At 42.5% G+C, this 24,572-nt stretch overlaps 1 protein-coding gene across 1 annotated transcript in view; it reads right to left on the bottom strand.

The window, feature by feature from the left end:
• LOC126473742 (5-hydroxytryptamine receptor 1A-like) overlaps positions 1-24,572 on the bottom strand; it is a 187,950-nt gene that overhangs the window by 17,774 nt on the left and 145,604 nt on the right. Inside the window, exon 2 of the mRNA XM_050100990.1 lies at positions 12,955-13,320. Within this exon, the coding sequence (XP_049956947.1) occupies positions 12,955-13,239 (285 nt within the window). The 5' untranslated portion in view covers positions 13,240-13,320. The remainder of the gene's footprint in view (positions 1-12,954; positions 13,321-24,572) is intronic.

The raw sequence follows: 24,572 nt of genomic DNA on the forward strand, positions 1-24,572 counted from the left end.
AGTTACGATATTCTTCTACTTGCAATTTCAGATCTTGCGTTGTAGGTTTAAATATCCCTACGGGGCTCGGAAGAAGGCTGGAGATACTGACAGGTTTCAGATAGATTATATAATGGTAAGACAGAGATTTAGGAACCAGGTTTTAAATTGTAAGACATTTCCAGTGGCAGATGTGGACTCTGGCCACAATCTATTGGTTATGAACTGAAGATTAAATCTGAAAAAACTGCAAAAAGGTGGGAATTTAAGAAGATGAGACCTGGATAAACTGACTAAACCAGAGGTTGTACAGAGTTTCAGGGAGAGCATACGGGAACAATTAACAGGAATGGGGGACAGAAATACAGTAGAAGAAGAGTGGGTAGCTTTGAGGGATGTAGTAGTGATAGCAGCAGAGGATGAAGTAGGTAAAAAGACAATGCCTAATAGAACTCCTTGGGTAACAGAAGAAATATTGAATTTAATTGATGAAAGGAGAAAATATAAAAATGCAGTAAGTGAAGCAGGCAAAAACGAATACAAACGTCTCAAAAATGAGATCGACAAGAAGTGCAAAATGGCTAAGCAGGCATGGCTAGAGGACAAATGTAATGATGTAGAGGCTTATCTCACTAGGGGTAAGATAGATACAACCTACAGGAAAATTAAAGAAACCTTTGGAGAAAAGAGAACCACTTGTATAAATATCAACAGCTCAGATAGAAACCCAGTTCTAAGCAAAGAAGGGAAAGCAGAAAGGTGGAAGGAGTATATAGAGGGTCTATACAAGGGCGATGTACTTGAGGATAATATTATGGAAATGGAAGAGGATGTAGATGAAGATGAAAGTGAGATATGATACTGCGTCAAGAGTCTGACAGAGCACTGAAAGACCTGAGTCAAAACAAGGCCCCGGGAGTAGACAACATTCCATTAGAACTACCGACAGCCTTGGGAGAGCCAGTTCTGACAAAACTCTACCATCTGGTGAGCAAGATGTATGAGACAGGCGAAATACCCTCAGACTTCAAGAAGAATATAATTATTCCAATCCCAAAGAAAGCAGGTTTTAACAGATGTGAAAGTTACCGAACTATTAGTTTAATAAGCCACAGCTGCAAAATACTAACGCGAATTCGTTACAGAAGAATGGAAAAACAAAGTAGAAGCCGGCCTTGTGGGAGATCAGTTTGGAATCCGTAGAAATATTGGAACACGTCAGGCAGTACTGACCCTACGACTTATCTTAGAAGCTAGACTGAGGAAAAGCAAACCTACGTTTCTAGCATTTGTAGACTTAAAGAAAGCGTTTGACAATGTGGACTGAAATACTCTCTTTCAAAATCTGAAGGAGACAGGGGTAAAATACAGGGAGCGAAAGGCTATTTACAATTTGTACAGAAACCAGATGGCAGTTATTAGAGTCGAGGGACATGAAAGGGAAGCAGTAGTTGGGAACGGAGTGCGACAGGGTTGCAGCCTTTCCCCTACGTTATTCAATCTGTATATTGAGCAAGCAGTGAAGGAAACAAAAGAAATATTCGGAGTAGGTATTAAAATCCATGGAGAAGAAATAAAAACTTTGCGGTTTGCCGACGACATTGTAATTCTGTCAGAGACAGCAAAGGACTTGGAAGAGCAGTTGAACGGAATTGATAGTGTCTTTAAAGGAGGAACTAAAATGAATATCAACAAAAGCAAAACATGGATAATGGAATGTCGCCGAATTAAATCGGGTGATGCTGAAGGAATTAGATTAGGAAATGAGACACTTAAAGTAGTAAAGGTGTTTTGCTATTTGGGGAGCAAAATAGCTGATGGTCGAAGTAGAGAGGATATAAAATGTAGACTGGCGATGGGAAGGAAAGCGTTTCTGGAGAATTGAAATTTCTTAACATCGAGTATAGATTTGAGTGTCAGGAAGTCACTTCTAAAAGTGTTTGTATGGAGTGAGGCCGTGTATGGATGTGAAACATGGACGATAAATAATTTGCAGAAGAAGCTTTCGAAATGTGGTGCTACAGAAGAATGCTGAAGATTAGATGGGTAGATCACATAACTAATGATGAGCTATTCAATAGGATTGGGGAGAAGAGGAGTTTGTGGCACTACTTGACAAGAAGAAGGGATCGGTTGGTAGGACACGTTCTGAGGCATCAAGGGATCATCAATTTAGTATTGGAGGGCAGCGTGGAGGGTAAAAATCGTAGAGGGAGACCAAGAGATGAATACACTAAGCAGATTCAGAAGGATGTAGGTTGCAGTAGGTACTGGGAGATGAGGAAGCTTGCAAAGGATAGGGTAGCATGGAGATCTGCATCAAACCCGTCTCAGGACTGATGACCACAACAACAACAACAGGGCTCTAACGTTATCCGCTTATATTTACTGACAATATATTGCTTTTCAATTCATTAACCTTGTCATTTATTTTGCTTTCGACTGCTTGAGTGGGCCACGTGCTTCGCCCCCATCTTACTATATTACAAGATCTAACTTCACGCCTTACAAGTGCTGTGATAAACAAGCACTCACCGGCAGACGTGCCACTAAACAACGTTAGTAATAAAACAATCATTGTCTTTATGCTTTCAGATTTCAGATGCTGAGAATGGTAGTTCGAAATGTGCTCCATTCACACTACTGTTGGTGAAGTATTGGGTCGCGTAAACTAATTTACGATTACTATGTTACATATATCGGTTAGTCAGACCTTAAAATTTCATTCAGTTATTGTCGACTTTGTATATGAAGTTCACGCTTACGCAAGCGAAAAGCAAACCCATCGCACAGCTGTATTCTACATGCAAAAGTCTAATTCATAAAAAATTCAATCAGTTACCTTTGGGAAGTAATATATTCACTGTGTAATAAGCAAATATCCGTTGCACCAAATTTATGAAAGTATATCTATTGCGTGACTACTTCCTATTCAATTCATGAGTCAGATCGCGATTAAAATTTCTTTCTGGGTTAATATAATTACGCATCCTGCATATCATGAAAGTATCAAGGCTAATTATCACTACTTTGCGAGTAGTCTATGCTTTTTTAACATACGCTTCTTTCAAACATAATTACAACAAACAGTTACAAGTATGTTGATTAGGGCTGATATCGATGGTATTTAAACTTGATATTCATAAATCGAAAAGAATTAGTATCAACTGGCCTTTAAGAACGGCTTTCTGAAACTCTCTGAGAGCCTACCATACAGACCCGCCTGCTAACAAGGACCACAGCGGCTCTTACAGTCTCGATACAAATACCAGATTCATGATGAATAAGGAATGTGGACCCAAATTCCTTGAAACAGAAAAACGGAAATTTACGACGCTAAAGAATTTCAAGCACCATAGATGAATTTCAAGAATATATACACTCCTGGAAATTGAAATAAGAACACCGTGAATTCATTGTCCATGGAAGGGGAAACTTTATTGACACATTCCTGGGGTCAGATACATCACATGATCACACTGACAGAACCACAGGCACATAGACACAGGCAACAGAGCATGCACAATGTCGGCACTAGTACAGTGTATATCCACCTTTCGCAGCAATGCAGGCTGCTATTCTCCCATGGAGACGATCGTAGAGATGCTGGATGTAGTCCTGTGGAACGGCTTGCCGTGCCATTTCCACCTGGCGCCTCAGTTGGACCAGCGTTCGTGCTGGACGTGCAGACCGCGTGAGACGACGCTTCATCCAGTCCCAAACATGCTCAATGGGGGACAGATCCGGAGATCTTGCTGGCCAGGGTAGTTGACTTACACCTTCTAGAGCACGTTGGGTGGCACGGGATACATGCGGACATGCATTGTCCTGTTGGAACAGCAAGTTCCCTTGCCGGTCTAGGAATGGTAGAACGATGGGTTCGATGACGGTTAGGATGTACCGTGCACTATTCAATGTCCCCTCGACGATCACCAGTGGTGTACGGCCAGTGTAGGAGATCGCTCCCCACACCACGATGCCGGGTGTTGGCCCTGTGTGCCTCGGTCGTATGCAGTCCTGATTGTGGCGCTCACCTGCACGGCGCCAAACACGCATACGACCATCATTGGCACCAAGGCAGAAGCGACTCTCATCGCTGAAGACGACACGTCTCCATTCGTCCCTCCATTCACGCCTGTCGCGACACCACTGGAGGCGGGCTGCACGATGTTGGGGCGTGAGCGGAAGACGGCCTAACGGTGTGCGGGACCGTACCCCAGCTTCATGGAGACGGTTGCGAATGGTCCTCGCCGATACCCCAGGAGCAACAGTGTCCCTAATTTGCTGGGAAGTGGCGGTGCGGTCCCCTACGGCACTGCGTAGGATCCTACGGTGTTGGCGTGCATCCGTGCGTCGCTGCGGTCCGGTCCCAGGTCGACGGGCACGTGCACCTTCCGCCGACCACTGGCGACAACATCGATGTACTGTGGAGACCTCACGCCCCACGTGTTGAGCAATTCGGCGGTACGTCCACCCGGCCTCCCGCATGCCCACTATACGCCCTCGCTCAAAGTCCGTCAACTGCACATACGGTTCACGTCCACGCTGTCGCGGCATGCTACCAGTGTTAAAGACTGCGATGGAGCTCCGTATGCCACGGCAAACTGGCTGACACTGACGGCGGCGGTGCACAAATGCTGCGCAGCTAGCGCCATTCGACGGCCAACACCGCGGTTCCTGGTGTGTCCGCTGTGCCGTGCGTGTGATCATTGCTTGTACAGCCCTCTCGCAGTGTCCGGAGCAAGTATGGTGGGTCTGACACACCGGTGTCAATGTGTTCTTTTTTCCATTTCCAGGAGTGTATGAAAATGATCATGAGAATGTGATAGGCGATCAGATATTAAAAACGGAGAGATCATAACGGGTAGCTAAAATCTTTTACTACTAAATTGTATATTCTAGTGTGCGAAACCAAGACATAATACTGTGGTGCAAGCAGAATGTTACTACAGCAGTGAATTCCATTCATTGAACTACAAGGTAGAGAAGTTGTAGATCATAGAAAGCAGAATCATTCGATATATCCAGGGTATAATCCCATGTGGGACTAGCAGGAAATTATCTAGCAACAAAGGAATCTATCAGCATGTGGGGATCATCTCGAAGACTATATGGAGAAGGAGGCTGATATTTCTTGGGCACCTGTACAAAATGGGCAAAAGTGGACTACCCCAACAAACAAAAGTGGGAATGCCAAACCATATAAGAGCCATTTTTTCACAAAACACATTTCCAGTGCTACTGGGTTTTCGGTATTCTTTTGCATGTCTCATGATTTGTTCCAAGTACGAAATCATGGCTAAAATGATTCAAGCATTGGTTACTAGGTAGCATGGTCGTTGTACGAGGCACTGCTCCCTCTGGAGTCCCAAGAGCAATACGTCAAAGTCTCCTCTAATTATCCATGCGTAGTCTGTCTTTTATTGTATCAGTAAAATATCTTTCTAATGGACGGAGATAATTTGGTTCTCAAAAACATTAAAATAACTTGGAGAAGAAAGGTAAGCAAGGCTCTTGTTCCGCAAGATTTACACATGATCAATGAGTTTGCTAAAGGTATGAAATTATTACCTGCAGTTTCTTAGTACACTACTGAGTTTTTGATTTTAAGTAAGCTGCTTTTGTCTGTCGAGACGTGTAAGATCTCCTGATGCAGTACGATCAAAGTGTCGCTTACTCATCCACCTCAAATATCTCTTAAAAGTTCTCAGTCTGCATCATAAGAACGGAAAAATATAAGTGCATTCAAAGGAACAAAGGCCGTGGCTGATTTATGCCTTGCAGTATTTCTTCTGAAAGTCCACCCACGTTCATCAGTTGCGAAGCAAAAAGACCTGTTGACGAAACTGCCATTTCTTACTCAAGAGCAAAGGTACTTTACCACTAAACTTTGCAACAGCTGATCCCAATAAAGGTATTATGTAAGAAATGGAGTTCGATACTGAGTGTCTTTTTCCTTGAACTTAAATTCGTTAGCCTCTTGCAAATTTCATACTCAAAAAAATGATTTTTAATGATTAATAATTCAAACATTACTGCTGTATTTCTGTATTGTATTGTTACAAATAAACAGTAGTGCCTTCGTATTAATGGCACATTCAACAAAACTTTGTTCTTCGCACTTGGAACCGGTCTGTTTCCTGGTGTGGAACCCAGAACGTTATTCACAAAATGTTTTCTAGTTTGTCTCGTTATTTCTCGCAAAGGTGGGGCGAGGAACATAGTTGTGAGGTATCTACTTATACACCTATACTCTGCAAACCACCGTGAGGTGGCAGAGGGTACGTCCCATTGTAGCAGTTATTAAGGTTTCTTCCTTTAACATTCACGCATGGAGCGTTTGAGTGCCTTTATGCGTGCAGTAATTACTCTGATCTTATCCTTACGATCCCTGTGTGAGCGATATGTAGGGGGTTTTAGTATATCCCTAGAGTAACATTTAAAGCCGGTTCTTGAAACTCTAATAGACTTTCTCGTGACAGTGTACATCTGTCTTCAAGTGCCTGCTATTTCAGTTCCTTCAGTATGTCTGTGACACTCTCCAATGGATTAGACAAACCTGTGACCATTTGTGCTGCCCTTCCCCGTATACGTTCAGTATCCCATTTTAGTTCCATCTCGTATGGGTCTCACACACTTGAGCAATATTCTAGGACAGGTGGTACAAGTGATTTTTAAGCAGTCTCTTTTGATGGCTGCACTTCCCCAGTATTCTACCAATAAACCTACCAATAAGTCTGCTACCTGCTTTCCCCACGGCTGAACCTATGTGATCATTCCATTTCGCATCCCTACAACGTGTTTCACATAGGTATTTATACGAGTAGGCCAACAATCACACATTGATGTTATATTCATACGATACTACGTTTTTCGTTTTACATTTCTAAACATTTAGAGCAAGCTGCCAATCTGTGCACTATATAAAAATTTTATGAAGATTTGATTGAATATTTATGCAGCTTCTCTCAGATAGTATTTCATCACAGACCACTGCATTATTTGCAAAAACCCTGATTTTCCTCTTAATATTGTCTGCAAGGTCATTAACACACAACAAGAACAGCAAGGGTCCTAAGCCACTTCACTTCCCTTGGGCACACCCGAGGTTGCTTCTACATCTGACGATGACTCTCCGTCCAAGATAATATGCTGTGACCTTCCTACCAAAAAGTCCCCAATCCAGTCCAAATTTCTCTTGATACCCCACATAACCGCATTTTTGACAATAAGCGTAGGTGCGGTACTGAGTGAAACGATGTCCGGAAATCAAGAAACATTGCATCTGCCTGGTTGCCTTGATCCAAAGCTTTCAGTATGACATGTGAGAAAATTGCGAGCTAGGTTTCACGTGATCGATGTTTTCGAAAACCAATCTGGCGGCATTGATAAGGTCATTCTGTTCAAGATACGTCATTATGTTTGATCTCATATGTTTTCTAAGATTGCACAACAAATCTATTTCAAGGATATTGGACGGTAGTTTTGTTGAACACTTCTAAACTCCATTTCGTAGACGGATGTGACCTGTGCCTTTTCCCAAGAAGTGCGCTCGGTTCTTTGTTCGAGGGATCTACGATAGATTACAGTGAGAAGAGAGCCCTAACTCAGCAGAAAGTTCAGGAAAGAATTTGTCATGTGTCCCATCGGGGTCTGGAGCTTTGTTCGTTGTTAACGATTTCAGCTATTTCTCACACCACTGACACTAATATTTATCTAATTCGTCTTTTCAGTGACACGAAGATTAAACTGGGCAGTTCATCTGGGTTTTCCTTTGCAAATGAATATTTGTAAACGAGGTTAAGTATTTCAGCTTTTGCTTTGCTATCCTGAATTTCAGTTCGTGTCTCATTCGCTAGGTACTGGACACTAACTTTGGTACCACTTACAGCCTTCACATACGACCAGAATTTCTTTTAATTTTGTGAAATGTCGTTTGATAATATTCTACTACGACAGTCATTGAAGGCACCACGCATTTCTCTCTTGACAGCCAAATGTGTTTCATTCAGCGTCTCTCTGTCTATAGCCCTACGCATTGTTTTACAACTGATATGCAGTAATCGCTGTTTCTTTGGAAATTTCTGTACAGTGACCGTATACCCGGAGGTTCCCTCCAAATATGAAATGTTCTACTGAGCACATACCTATTCAGTGCGTGGTCAACTATTCGTTTAAACTTGAGCCAGAGCTCCTTTGCACTCGCCTGACTTATGCTGTAAGTTTCAAGTCCCTCTCTGAGAGGTGACATTACTAATTAAATCTAGTGTACTGAATATACATGTCTCTCTGCTTGTTTTAGTCGTCCTTTGCATTTTGGTAATCATCGTTGCAACAACCACGTCATAGTCACTGAAACCAGTTTCGATGTGGGCGTCCTCAAAGAAATCAAATCTATTTTCTCGCATTAGATCCAATGTTGTTGTTGCTGTTGTGGTCTTCAGTCCTGAGACTGGATCATGCAGCTCTCCATGCTACTCTATCTTGTGCAAGCTTCTTCATCTCCCAATACGTACTCCAGCCTACATCCTTCCGAATCTGTTTAGTGTATTCATCTCTTGGTCTCCCTCTATGATTTTTACCCTCCACGCTGCCCCCCAATACCAAATTGGTGATCCCTTGATGCCTCAGAACATGTTCTACCAACCGATCCCTTCTTCTTGTCAAGTAGTGCCACAAACTTCTCTTCTCCCCAATCCTATTCAATACTTGCTCATTAGTTACGTGATCTACCCATCTAATCTTCGGCATTCTTCTGTAGCACCACATTTCAAAGGCTTCTATTCTCTTCTTGTCCAAACTATTTATCGCCCATGTTTCACTTCCATACATGGCTACACTCCAAACAAATACTTTCAGAAACGACTTCCTGACATTTAAATGAATTCTCGATGTTAACAAATTTCTCTTCTTCAGAAACGCTTTCCTTCCCATTGCCAGTCTACATTTTACATCCTCTCTACTTCGACCATCATCAGTTACTTTCCTCCCCAAATAGCAAAACCCCTTTACTACTTTAAGTGTCTCATTTCCTAATCTAATTCCCTCAGCATCACCCGACTTAATTCGACTATATTCTATTATCCTCGTTTTGCTTTTGTTGATGTTCATATTATAACCTCCCTTCAAGACACTGTCCATTCCGTTCAACTGCTCTTCCAAGTCCTTTGCTGTCTCTGACAGATTTACATAGTCATCGGCGAACCTTAAAGTTTTTATTTCTTTTCCATGGATTTTAATACCTACTCCGAACTTTTCTTTTGTTTTCTTTCCTGCTTGCTCAATATACAGATTGAATAACATCGGGGAGAGGCTACAACCCTGTCTCACTCCCCTCCCAACCACTGATTCCCTTTCATGCCCCTCGGCTCTTATAACTGCTATCTGGTTTCTGCACAAATTGTAAATAGCCTTATGCTCCCTGTATCGGACCCCTGCCACCTTCAGAATTTTAAAGAAATTTTTCCAGTCAACATTGTCAAAATCTTTCTCCAAGTCTACAAATGCTAGAAACGTGGGTTTGCATTATCTTAATCTAGATCCTAAGATAAGTCGTAGGGCCAGTATTGCCTCACGTGTTCCCATATTTCTACGGAATCCAAACTGATCTTCCCCGAGGTCGGCTTCTACCAGTTTTTCCATTCGTCTGTACAGAATTCGCGTTAGTATTTTGTAGCTGTGACTTATTTAACTGATAGGTAATTTTCACATTTTCTTCTTTCATCAATTAAATTCAGTATTTCTTCTGTCACCCAAGGATTTCTACTTGCCCTCGTCTTTTTACCTACTTGATCCTCTGCTGCCCTCACCACTTCATCCCTCAAAGCTACCCATTCTTCTTCTACTGTATTTCATTCCCCCATTCCTGTCAATTCTTCCTTTATGCTCTTCGTGAAACTCACTACAACCTCTGGTTCTTTCACGTTATCCAGGTCCTATCTCCTCAAATTCCCACCTTTTTGCAATTTTTTCAGTTTTAATCTTCGGTTCATAACCAATAGATTGTGGTCAGAGTCCACATCTGCCCCTGGAAATGTGTTATTATTTAAAACCTGGTTCCTACATCTCTGTCTTACCATTATATAATCTATCTGAAACCAGTCAGTATCTCCAGGCTTCTTCCATGTATACAACTTCTATGATTCATGAACCGAGTGTTAGCAATGATTAAGTTGTGCTCTGTGCAAAATTCTACCAGGCGGCTTCCTCTTCCATTTCTTTTCCCCAGTCCATATTCACCTACTACGTTTCCTTCTCTTCCTTTTCCTACTATCGAATTCCAGACTACCCTGACTATTAAATTTTCGTCTCCCTTCACTATCTGAATAATTTCTTTTATCTCATCATACATTTCTTCAATTTCTTCGTCATCTGGCATATAGACTTGTACTAATGTTGTAGGCGTGGGATTCGTGTCTATCTTGGCCACAATAATGCGTTCACTATGTTGTTTGTAGTAGCTTACCCGAACTCCTGTTTTTTTAAAAATTGGTTCAAATGGTTCTGAGCACTATGGGACTTAACTTCTGAGGTCATCAGTCCCCTAGAACTTAGAACTACTTAAACCTAACTATCCTAAGGACATCACATACATCCATGCCCGAGGCAGGATTCGAACCTGCGACCGTAGCGGTCGCGCGGATCCAGACTGTAGCGCCCAGAACCGCTCGGTCACACCGGCCGTCCCGTTTTTTTTATTCATTATTAAACCTACTCCTATATTACTCCTATTTGATTTTGTGTTTATAACCCTGTATTCACCTGACCAAGAGTCTTGTTCCTCCTGCCACCGAACTTCGCTAATTCCTACTATATCTAACTTTTACCTATCCATTTCCCTTTTTAAGTTTTCTAACCTACCTGCCCGATTAAGGGATCTGACATTCCACGCTCCGATCCGTAGAACGCCAGTTTTCTTTCTCCTGATAACGACGTCCTCCTGAGTAGTCCCCGCCCGGAGATCCGAATGGGGGACTATTTTACCTCCGGAATATTTTACCCAAGAAGACGCCATCATCATTTATCCATACAGTAAAGCTGCATGCCCTCGGGAAAAATTACGGCCGTAGTTTCCCCTTGCTTTCAGCCGTTCGCAGTACCAGCACAGCAAGGCCGTTTTGGTTAATGTTACAAGGCCAGATCAGTCAATCATCCAGACTCTTGCCCCTGTAACTACTGGAAAGGCTGCTGCTCCTATTCAGGAACCATACGTTTGTCTGGCCTCTCAACAGATACCCCTCCGTTGTGGTTGCGCATACGGTACGGCTATCTGTGTCGCTGAGGCACGCAAGCCTCCCCATCAACGGCAAGGTCTATGGTTCATGGGGAGATCCAATATATTTCCGAATAGATTAGGTTTCTTAATTATCTGTTGTAGGCCGTTTTTTGACAAGGCATTTAGTAAAGTTTCATTGGCTGTCTTATTACACCCACTACTAACAAAACTACCTACTACCACTACTACCAAAACTACCTACAGTTCTCATCCATATGACGCAAGTACACGGAGTCGCAGCCTAGCTTTTCACAGAACTTTCGATGTCGCTGGTCCAGTCCTTACACTCGACTCACAACCAAACGGCCACGATCAGTTCTGGAAAAAATCCTGCAAATTGTGTGCTTCGTTGAAACTCCACCCACAAGACTGGTCTTCTCAACCTCCTCTGCCAGTCGCTGGAATGACCCAAGCATGACTTCGGAGCTAAGAAGAAGGCAACATTTGTTCCAACGTGCGTCACAATCTGCAGTTGGTTGCATCCCTTTGCCCTTCAGCATGTTGAATAAGGCCCCTAGGCCTACACACTGAGTGCGCTAGGTGTCCTTTCCTGTCCCTAGCTGCAATTTCCCTAAGGGGTGCCATCATTCACCGTATGTTTGAACTGCGGACGCTTAATGGAACCCTACCCTTTTGCATTTGCCTCATTCTGACACGGACAAAACAGGTTTCCCCACAAAAGGTGAAGTGAGCCCCCTGAGTGAGTTTAAATTTCAGAGAAAGACAGCGCCTCAAACATGTTGGTTAGTGGGATCGACAAAACACCCTGAGTCATCCCTGGTCCCCGTCCTCCCTGTACAGGATGTCTAGATCAACCACTGATGAGCCACTCGATGTCAAATGGACGGGTAATGAAAGGTCCCGTATTTTCTGCAGAGGAGACAGGATCCACTGGAGAGGATGGCGCATGAGGTACCTATCGTACAGGTACACGACTCTCGGGAGCTCTTCCAACACACCGAATAGTAGCATCTGTCAGTTCGTTTGATAGTAGTCAGGGCGATTCCCAGCTGCTTACAAAGACAACCAAACCTTACCGTATTTGAGAAGAGGATTCACAGTGGAACTGGATCTTGGCTGCTGCAATGTATTACAAGATATCAGAAAAATCTTCCCATTTTTTCAGATAATAGTAAGTACAGAAAGAGATAGATTGTTTTTTGATCCCCTTACAAATATGTTTGGCAATTAAAACGTTTGACATTCCACTCTGAAAAGGAACTCGGAAAGTCCTTCAGAGGTGTAATACCCCGGAAGCACACGTCGGAAAATGGGACGTGTTTCAAAACAAAATACAAAGTTTATAAGGGATTCAAGTCGAAAGAAGGACTACAAAGGCCAGATGATCAAAGACGGATTAACATTGGCAACAGCCTAGCGATGTAATGAAGAAGATTTGGAAACAGATTAAACTCAGTACAAAGAGAACAAACTGAAGTTGTAGCGTGATCGTAAGTGGTCAATTAGCCAATTAAAAAATGCAGCTTAGAGGGAAAAAAAAGATAAACTAAAAGAAATGGAGAAAAAATTTGTAAGATATTTCGCCTTCCTCCGTAAAATATTTACTCCGTTTTTTCGACTGTATGGCGCCACTTGGATCTCTCCTTGAATATGTGTCTGTGCTTTGTGTGACCTAATCCGTAGCTGTGACCTAATCTGTAGCCGAGACAATCTATAGCTAGCGCATACACGAAACTTACCTTTCTCTCTTTGGCGAGGGCGAAGCGCAGCCTGCGCTGCTGCGTCTGTCGCGGGGGCGGAGACGACTGCGACGAGAAGCCGGCGGACGGCGGCGGCAGCGAGCCGCCGGCGGTGTTGGCGCCGCCCCCCGTGGGCGTGACCGGCAGCGGGAGCGCCGGGGGCGGCTTGCGGCGCCGCGACCGGAAGGCGCCCAGCCCCACGACGCCGCCTCCGCCGCCCCCGGCCCGGGCCCCCGGCGACGACGACGCCGCCTTCTTCTTGGAGCGCGAGCGCGGCGTCAGCATGGGGCACTGAGACTCGTTGGAGCGCCGCGGAAGGCTGGACGTGGCGAAGCAGCGGGTGCTCGAGCCGGTCTGGCCGCTGCACTGCGACCACAAACAGAGCGACCTCAACCTCCAGAGCTGGACACCGCATCGCACCACAACACACGTGTCAGTGTACACACATTAAGGGGACATGCTTGTGAAAATGTAAAAAAATTTGAAAAGAATGGTCTTGGTCTGTAGGAAAGAGCATTTGATGCTGATTTCAAAAATGTATACTTTATGGGCATTATCATTTTCCGTTCGTTCTGAAACTGAGGTTGAACGAATGTCGCACAGGGGCCACGCCCATCTGTCAGTTTTAAGTGCGTCAGAATACGTTTTTTCCGTCGTTAGTTACGGATCGTTAACACAGGTGTATCGCAGAAGGCGTTGACTCCCGTAACCAAAGTACAGGCATGTCTAGAAGGCTGCGGTTCGAATGTAAACAAAGATCTGAGAATATATGATTTAGGAATCTCATACACGTGTGGTTTTCTAGTCATTTTGTGTTGTTTTGTTTCTGTGTGTGTGTTTCCTTTGCTACAAATGCCGAGAGTAAGGAAATTTAGACCCAAACGAAAGTTTCACGGCAACCAGCTCCAAACACAACGGAATAGTACACATCAGTTGTTTCAAAAGTCGCCCACAAAACTGTGTCTACAGGCAGTGCTTCTAGACGTTAACTTTCGCTTTCTGAATGTAATAAGAACAAGCCTATTAGTATTGTGAGCAGCAATAACGATGAAAATTTATTGTGAATCCAAATACGCTCTAAAGACTTTTGAAGAGTGCTGTGAAATATAAGTACTGCAATTGTGAAGTTAGTATTGACGTTTCTCAGGACTTTGTCGAAGGAAGGATCTTTCAAATCGGTTAGTGGTTGCCTGTAACTCGCGTAAGATACACAGTGATACTATGACATCGCAAGTAACTGATAGTCGACGTTATAGTGTAAATATTCAGTTGCTTATGCAATGCGATATACTGGAAGGGGAAGGAGAGCTGCTCAGACTTTTTGTGCAGTGGTGATTTGCCTCCACCTCCACAGAGGTTTGACAGATACAATAAATTAATACATAATGTCTTATGTGGTGTAAATGGACATTCAATGAAAATAGCAGCAGCCTTGTCTGAGAATACAGATATTGTAGCAGCCTTTGATGGATCTTGGTAGAAGAGAGGTCATACTTCTTTGAATGGGGTTGTAACTGCCACATGTATTGAAACTGGTACGAGATTAGATTATGAATGTCTTACAAAGCACTGCCAGGGTTGTTCAAGTAAATTTATTGGCAGCAATGTTTCTGTAAAGAACTTTGATGGCCCAAGTGGAAACATAGAAATGAAAGGAGTACTAAACATTTTTAGAAGATCAGAGGTTGATCGTGGTTTGAGGTATGTAGGCTACCTTGGCGATGGAGACTATAAAGGACACACCACTGTTTGTAATGAGAGACCATATGGGTACACTCTGATAGAACAGCCTGAATGTGTTGGTCATATACGAAAAAGAATGCTAGCTTAGCTTATGTAAAGCTTTCAGTCGAAATCAACTGTCACGCAGAAAACACACAGGCGGTCCAGGTCGTCTTACAAAAAGTGAAATTGATTCTTTGACTCAATATTATGTACTAGCAATAAGAGAAATGTAGGATATTTGGAGAACATGAGACGAGCTGTTTGGGCAATATGGTTTCACTGAGTGTCAACAGATGAAATCCCACAGCATGGTTTGTGTCAAAAAGGGGAAGATTCGTGATGCAAGTATTGGTTGAGCAATGCTACAGGCATACAATATAACCACAAGCAATCCTTACCACTTGCTGTAATGGAAGCAATTAGGCCTATATAAAGGGATCTGGCAAATAAAAGTCTATTTTGGCAAAGTATACAACTTCTATGATTCTTGAATCAAGTGTTAGCAATGATTAAGTTGTGCTCTGTGCAAAATTCTACCAGGCGGCTTCCTCTTTTATTTCTTACCCCCAATCCATATTCACCTATTACGTTTCCTTCTCTTCCTTTTCCTACTATCGAATTCCAGACTACCATGACTATTAAATTTTCGTCTCCCTTCACTATCTGAATAATTTCTTTTATCTCATCATACATTTCTTCAATTTCTTCGTCATCTGGCATATAGACTTGTACTAATGTTGTAGGCGTGGGATTCGTGTCTATCTTGGCCACAATAATGCGTTCACTATGTTGTTTGTAGTAGCTTACCCGAACTCCTGTTTTTTTAAAAATTGGTTCAAATGGTTCTGAGCACTATGGGACTTAACTTCTGAGGTCATCAGTCCCCTAGAACTTAGAACTACTTAAACCTAACTATCCTAAGGACATCACATACATCCATGCCCGAGGCAGGATTCGAACCTGCGACCGTAGCGGTCGCGCGGATCCAGACTGTAGCGCCCAGAACCGCTCGGCCACACCGGCCGTCCCGTTTGGTCCCTGGGGTCCCTCAGAATGCAAATGACACCTTCAACAGCTGTATACTGGAGAGAATACCTAAAACTGTATTTGTTGGGCTGACAGTAATGAATATTGGTGTAATGGATGCAATATCAACATTCAGTGATGGTGAAATTTCAAGGATCAATGTTAGGAAGAAATTGAACATCCAGAGGGGAAGGAATATAGCTTCAGCTGTAACTGCTATTGATAAGTGGCTGGTAACCGAAGCAGAGACAGCTGCAGAAGCTGCTACCAAAGAGTCAAGGGTAAAGAAATGAATGAAGAGAATGAGCATGGAGGAGAAGGAAACAAGAGGACAACTGGAGTATGCAGCTGGAGTGTTCTAAACTAGCACAGTGATAAGTTTCTCTTGCGATTTACCGAAAACTTGAATTTTCATCGTTCAGGTACACTTTTCTCCTAAATTACTGAAGTTCAACTCACAAAAATTGGTACAGATATTTGGATTGACCTCCTCTGCCTCCCTCACCTACTATTTCCTGCAAAATTTATAGTGTGATGATGATGTCGGTGATATTTGAGCTACATTTTTAAATATTTTTGTTGTAGTAAAATATATTACTAGTCCTTTCCACAGAAGGGAAGGAAATTCGAGGCATAAAACACTTATGCGAATGCTGCCTGCACTCTGACTCCTTTTACAAGTCAATGGTTCCAAAGAAAATGGTATGTAGATAAATAGTGTTCCACTTTTATACTATTATAATTATTGCTGTCAGTATCTAAATATAATAAATATCTGAATAATGTTTTGGGAAATGCTTTGACAAACGATCCTAATCGTGTATAAGAATTTTGAGCTATCTCTCATTTATAGATCAGTTGCACTATGAGGGTCAAGATAATGCTAAAAATGCAGCCCGTTCAGGGGCATGTCCCCTTAATGCCTCTACATTCATACAACAAGTACACTCCATGAAACAGAACATTAAATCATAGATAACAGCCTAGTGAGCGTGACAAAATTATGAATGACAATGAAATGACATAAATCACCTAACATGAAAGAATACAGCAGTCCCACCAAAATACTGTACAACATCATACATGTTTATAAAGTAAAAGTACAAAACTTTAGATGATCTACAGCATTAATATACTTTGTCAACTATTTATCCTCCGTATAATCTAAGAATAAATTAATTTATCTAATCTGGTTCAAATGGCTCTGAGCACTATGGGTCTCAACTGCTGTGGTCATCAGTCCCCTAGAACTTAGAACTACTTAAACCTAACTAACCTAAGGACATCACACACATCCATGCCCGAGGCAGGATTCGAACCTGCAACCGTAGCAGTCGCACGGTTCCGGACTGCGCGCCTAGAGCCGCGAGACCACCGCGGCCGGCATCTAATCTGGATATAAAATCATCGCTAGGAGTTATCCACATTCTTTAGTTATACAAAATATGCTGATTATCTGCATGTCAATCAATGGATTTCATGCCCTCATTTGGGCAACGTTGCTCATTTTCAGGTATGTTAAACAACAAAAATAATGACAACTCGGCTCTAGTGTTGTTTTCACAATATTACAAAACTGCATGGTGTCACTTGCATATGTGTCATTGCTTTCTGCATACCTAATCCGTCACTGAGACACAATTTTTATGTGCTTACAGTAAAAAATATCTATAACATACCATATCTCGTAGTTACTCAGTAAGAAGTCTCAAAAGAACTGTCAGTTCACTGTCATTTATCAATGCCCAATATCCATGCTGGCTTTTCTATTAAAATTTTAAGAAATTTCATTTGTCTGAATCTCCTGTAGTGCTATTAAAGGCCTTCTAAGATTTTAAATATAATGTATAGATAAAACATTTCAAAGCATTAAATATGAAACATTAATGAGGATTTTATAGACTTACACACCTCCCTCTGTGATGATTTAAAGGAAAGAATAAAGGACAGGTTTAAAAATCTTAATTTTCCTATAAAACACATATTTATAACTCTGTCCTTACTTTTATCGTTGAAAGATATGAAGGTGGACGACGTTGCACAAAACAAGTGGAAATGGGCCCTCACCTTCGTATTTCCTGTGCTGTAATGGATAGCGATAAGAGTGTGTCTAACCTTACTGTTATACAAGAAGACTCAGCTGCACCTACCTATAGGTTTTATGCAACGTGCAACTCCCCCAACAATCACATGCGAGGTTTTCACATTCTCTCGCTTGCTGCATGGGAATTATTTGTCCTACAGCAAAAAAGAATGGGACTTTTTTTGTAGCAAATTTAATATAGTTAAATTTTATACTGGGACACAATTTCGCTGTAGGCAACCGTTTTCGCGTTTGAAGATCACTTTTATGCGTAAACGATGACTAACTGACAACTTCAGCTGCCGAAACGTGTTGTTGATATACCTTGATGTGGACAGCTGAAAATGTGTGCCCCGACTCGAACCCGGGATCTCCTGCTTACATGGCAGATGCTCTATCCATCTGAGCCATCGAGGACATAGACGAATAGCGCGACTGCAGGGACTTATCCCTTGCACGCTTCCCGTGAGACTCACATTCCCAACTGTCCACAATACTCCATATGTATTGTACCTTATAGACATTACTCGCGCACGCTTTGGCGATTCCCGTAAGAGTTTGGGCAACCTGTGCGCATTCGCACAGACGAAGGTCAATGGCTGGGTAGCCTTTAACTATATATACGAAGACAGTAACTTGTTCGCGAAAGCTGAGGTTGTCAGTTAGTCATCGTTTATTCCAGGGAAAAGCTGCACGGTCATCAACAGTAACTGTTCTTTCGAGAACAAGTTACTGTCTTCGTATATACTTTTATACGTTCTTCTTGAGTAATTCCAAAACTATGGCTTGTAACGATAACGTATCCCAGCACAAAAATTTCGTACAAAAAGATCCTGTTCATTTATTCTCTAGGACTAATAGTTTGCATGTAGCGAGAGAAAGAATACAAAAATGCTTAGCATTTCAATCCGTTAAACGTTACATAAAATTCTTAGGTATGGACAGCTTAATCACTCTGTATGTCTGACGACGATGATGCTTGGTTTGTGCGGCGCTCAACTGCGAGGTCATCAGCGCCAACACGAAGTCCCAATTTTTTTTACACAGTCCTATTTTTTTAACAATCCAATTCAGCCACAGTCACGAATGATGATGTTGAAATGATGAGCACCACACAAATACCCTGTCCCCAGGCAGATAAAATCCCCAACCCAGCCGGGAATCGAACCAGGACCCCTGGGATCCACAAGCATCAACGCTAGCCACTAGATCACGATCTGCGAACTGTATGTGTGATGACTGCTATTTCGGACATCTCTGAAAGAACAGATATTAGACACACAACAGTAATATCTACACTATGATTGCGATTCATAATAAACATTCAGTGTGGATGCACCCAAAGTTCGGCCTTTAGCAGAAATCCAGCAAAAGGACCACGAACAATGGGGTCAAGGACAGAAGGCACTATGGAAACAGTGTGCAACAAGTTGAGATTTGAGTTGGATGGGAGTCGTGCTCGGGTAACGAGGCAGTCAAGGCAACTGCTCATATCATGTAAGAAATCAGGATTCGAGTACTGATCCCACACAAATTTTCACTTGTCCCCACTGAATTGTTTCAATATCCGCATATGGCTGAGCTCAGTAATTCACTTTCCACTTGAGTCTAACGTACATCTTGATACAGTTCTTGATCTTATGATATTTCTTAGCTGTCGGAAAACATTTGTTCTCTATGTTAGTTTGTGAATCTATCTTGATGTTTGAGGATCCGTATTCGATTTCATTTATTATTTTATTTCATTTTATATACTTAAATTTCATACACATTCTCGCCTGTCATGTGAAAGCTTTAATTGGCTCAGGTGGACTACACCAGTTACCAACAACTAACATTATTCTCAACAAACAGAAATCATTAAAGATGTGATATAAAAACCTATATTCAGTATCCTAAAAAACTATAGTTTACAAAATGTGTTCATGATTTAAACAATAATTTCTGTGTAAATATCATTCCAGTTAAACTACATGGGTTGGACAAAATATTTTTGTAATTCATACCAGACTTCCTTGACAGAGGTTCACCATATTACATGCCCTCCATAAAATGTCCCCACATCTCAATTACGTCCCGCCACAGAGATGGAGAACAACACAGCGAGCAATAACATCTATATCGACATCAAGAGAAATAAGATGGGTATGACTTTTAACTATTGACTTCAACAACAAACAATTTAGGCCCTGTTGTTCTGTAAGCTATGTCCTGGAAAGTAAACAAATAATTTCTGTGCCTATTTCTCTTGGACAGAAATGGTAGTGAATCTTTTTTTTTTGCCGGTTAATGAATAATATTTGTAATTAGACAATGTGACAGGGTTGTTAAGAATATCATGAAATAATAAGAAAACAGCAACCTATAGACAAAAATTAGCATATGTTGTATAAGTAAATTAATTCTGGAGAACATTCACAGTGTTATCCTAATCGTTTGTACCAAGCGTCGGAAGAACCTGTTACTGTACATATTTCTTTTAACAGTTTTCATGTTTACTGTCACCCCTTACATCCTGAGTGCGTTATTTGGATTTGCGCTAGTGTAAACAACATCCTAAAATTCACCACAAATGATGCTTGGTAAACAGGTTGATATGAAACGTATATGGCTTAAAAACAAACAGATTGTTATTTAGTTTTCATACATAATAAAAAGTACTATTTTAAAACGAATAAATGTCGTTTTTCGGACATATAAGTACACAGGTTTTCTGCACTTGTAATGTCAGAATGGTTTATTCCCTTTTATAAATCATCGTTTACTACTGATGTTATTTTACCACTTGTCTCTGCATACTGGCATTCAATTAGTTGTCGAATTCTGTGAAGGATGTGTCAAAGTCGGGGATTTGTGTGTCAAAACCAGTGAATTTCATGCCACGGACTGTTGATGTTTCTTTGTTTTTAAATATACGTACAGTAAATTAATTCTTTAAATGCAATCGTTGGGAAATCGGGATGACAACAAACTGCTGTTTCACCGAAAATTAAGCAACAGCTGCTTAAAAGATTTTATGAAAAAATGGAGGTAGAAACGGATATCTGCAGGAGCCTTGCTTTGTTTACTCCACACAACCGACGATAAATAAAACTAGATATCAAACTGAGCGCAGTATATTCGAGTCATAGATGGTGTAGATATTGCGTGGTTGTGTGGGTCATCCAAACCGTACTGTGCAACACAGAGAAAGGGGCGCTTTTCTGAAACCCCGCAATTGTCTCCCTTCGCGACGCAGGAGTTCGAAATTTGGAGCAAAGATGGCTACAACGTTCCTCTATAATGATACAGAAGTGTGGCTCTCTTTGACCTAACGGTATGGCGACGCCCCAGACAGTAAGGTTTAAACGCAAAAAAGGCCAGAGCTCAGAAGTTGATGTGATGTATAACGTAGGTTAATGATGTCAAATTGGGAATATACTTTCACCACAATTCTGCCCAACGCCACAGTGGACCAATCATACAAAGAGAAGGTACACAAATCCGCCTCTTACCCTCATTTCATCCCTCCTTTTCACGCGTCTGCGATGGAGGCCAGAACGCTGAGTTCCAATGTTGAAATCATGTGGTTTTCTTATGGGAGCCCGACGGAAACGTTTCACACACACATTGCTGCACAGAATCTGAAAGAAAAGTACGTAGCAGGTGGCACAAAAGGCTTCAATGAGACAAGCCTTTTCATTGGTGCGTTTATTCCACACATTTCCAGCTCGAAAACGACTGTTCGCTGTGCCATGAGAAGGAGGACAACATTAATAACGACGTTCCATTAAGTTTCGGGTGCGCAGCCGCAAAGAATTCTCCTTCTTCTTCTAATATTTCGGCCGTATAACGTTCAGCCACCTTCAGAGTGAGTCGCAAGACTGCCGCTCCCGTGCTCGCTGCGTCCCTTTATACTCGTGTACCGCGCCACTGTGCATGCGGCCACAGATGCAAATGAGCCAGAGGCGTTGGTCGGCGGCAGAGACGTGCACTATGTGCGAGTACATCTATGACTCCGCAGTCGATCTGTGTTGGCATGTCGATATATAATTGTAAGCAGCACAGTGACGGGATCTTTGTGAGTTTATTACAGCATGTGCCAGATTCCATGAGTTATCAAGGTTGAAACCATTATCTCTATTAATGAAATTCGACGTCAAGCGAATTTGAATTGCGTCCTTGACTATCGAGTCCCAAAAAGATGATGTAGTTGCCAAAATCTCGACGTTGTCATACAACATACTGTGACCAGCGTCAATACAGTGTTATGCTACTGCCGACTTGTTAGGTAGTAAAAGTCGTGTGTACCTCCGGTGTTCTGTGCATCTTTCTTGGACAGTACGAGTTGTTTGTCCAATGTAAGAAAGGCCACATTCACACAGAATTTCGTAAACTCCAAATTTTCGGAGCAGCAAATCATCTTTGACGGAGCCCACGAGTGCAGTTGTCTTGAGTGGAGGACGAAAAATCAATTTTACTTTGTGTCTGCTGAGAATCCGTCCTATTTTAAATGCCAAGAGGAACAACACCAAAAATGCAACAGGAGCGTAATATGCAGAAAATCGTCCACGCATCCTGTAAGCACAGTTCAAAATATTACTGCATAATAACAAAAACCAACCACCAGAACTGTTTATAAACTATAGGTTCATTGACTAAAATATAAATTAAATAGCAAAAATATGTAGATATTCCAGGCCGCTGAAGATACCTTGCAGAAAAAGGCGAAACGCATATGGCACGAAAATTGTCTTTCATTCAGTTGTCGTCAGACGGTCCATAAAGTAAAAATTATCAGTATACCGTAATATTACATGCAACTGAAGAAGACAGGACTACAAAAATTGAAGATGTGTGAAAAATATTGATCCACGATACGATCACCGGCTGACACTAAAATCACAGTGAAGTTAGAGATCACGGAAGGAGACTGGTGGTTCCTTTATCATTTATACATAGTAACAAAATTTATTTTCTAACCCGGAAAAGCACCTATATTGTTGTTCTTATTTCTGTCGCTTTAGATAGAGGTAATATTCTATTATCGCCGAGCGGCTCGACTATTTTAATGGTAAACACACTTGAATTGTACTTCATGCGGTTTCTGAGCGTTAACTTAAGTTTTAACGTCATCTTTTGTAACCTGACGGTGTGTAGTTAGCAGATCCAGCTCCCCTGTCGTGGTTATCGCAGCCATGATCTTAATACCTGCTGTAGAAAGAAAACGTTTTATTTCAAAATAAAAACCAAACCTAACACATGCCTGAGGTGACCTACCACGATCCAAAGCATGTTCACCGTTCCAGTACTGGTCCACACCGATAAAACTTTTACTATTTTCAAAAACTTTCTCGTGGTTGGTCACCGGGATTTTACCATCCCTAATAAAGCTTAGAAAGGTTCCCAGAATGAGATTTTCACTCTGCAGCGGAGTGTGCGCTGATATGAAACTTCCTGGCAGATTATTGGAAGGTAGGAGACGAGGTACTGGCAGAAGTAAAGCTGTGAGGACGGTGCGTGAGTCGTGCATGGGTAGCTCAGTTGGTAGAGCACTTGCCCGCTATAGGCGAAGGTCCCGAGTTCGAGTCTCGGTCCGGCACACAGTTTTAATCTGCCAGGAAGTTTCTTGGAGAGGTTAATTATGTCTACAGCACATACACATCTGTAGTAGTTGCTTTGGAAAGGACCTTCCAGAATTTGTGCGTCGTTTACCAAGGATGAGATTTATTATGTTACTCACGGCCTCATGTATCTTGCAGTCTGCGTTCGGCAGGGCAGCAGTGCGCACCGCGCTCGGCCGTCCACGCCGCTGCGCGCGCGGAGTGTTATGTTTACTTCCTCGTCACCGGGCTTCTCAGTCGAACAAGCTCTAGTGGCCAACTCTTACAGGAAGAACACTCTTAAGTTCACCTTCTCAAATGAATACGCACGACCCAAAGCACTTGCCGTCGAACGCTTCCTACGCGAAGGAGTGAAGATCCCCCGTGACGAACTCATCGGCATTCACCTATAGATCATTAGCAGCGTCGTTTATGTTAAGATGACATCCGACGCTGCCTGCAATAAGATTATTCAAAGGACACGACATGGACTAAAATTTCGGCACTCCGACAGAAACGTTGGGCCTGTGGATGTCGACCATGCAGAACTTGGCCTTCGTACGATCCGTGTATTCGAACTGGCTTTCGAGGTGAATGACGATGAAGTCATCGCGGCGCTAAGCCCGTTCGGAAAAGTCCAGAGCCACGTAGCCGAGACATGGGCACAGTTTACCACGTATCTGGTGCTTAATGGTGTGAGACAAGTCCGAATCGATCTCAAACGGCACGTTCCATCGTACATTTTTATCGGCGGCTGCCGTACGATGGTCATTTACGACGGACAACCTCGAACATGTTCCGGTTGTGGCAAAGAAGGCCACGTCCGTAACGAATGCCTGCAACGACGCATCACAAAACTAAGGCACGACGAACACCAACAGAACCACAATCACCCTTCCAATCACCCATGCGGCGACACTGCACGTCCAGCCCTCACAAGACGCTGTTCATAAGCGTCTCTCTGGTCCTATACACCCGGAGGCGTCCCATCACCTTGACACCGGCGATGCCGTCCGTGAACATGTCCAACAGCCGGACACGCCCACGCTATAAGATCACAAGGATACTAACGAGACTGTTCTGGAGAATGACGACCGCATCATAACACCCGCGGCTTTTGTACCGGAACGACGTGAATCTCTTCCTTCCTCAAACACCGAAACTCATTGCCGAAAGCAGAAGTCGCCCAAACGACGAAAAAA

The sequence above is a fragment of the Schistocerca serialis genome, chromosome 4 (assembly GCF_023864345.2).
Source record: "Schistocerca serialis cubense isolate TAMUIC-IGC-003099 chromosome 4, iqSchSeri2.2, whole genome shotgun sequence".
Taxonomy (NCBI): Eukaryota; Metazoa; Arthropoda; class Insecta; order Orthoptera; family Acrididae; genus Schistocerca; species Schistocerca serialis.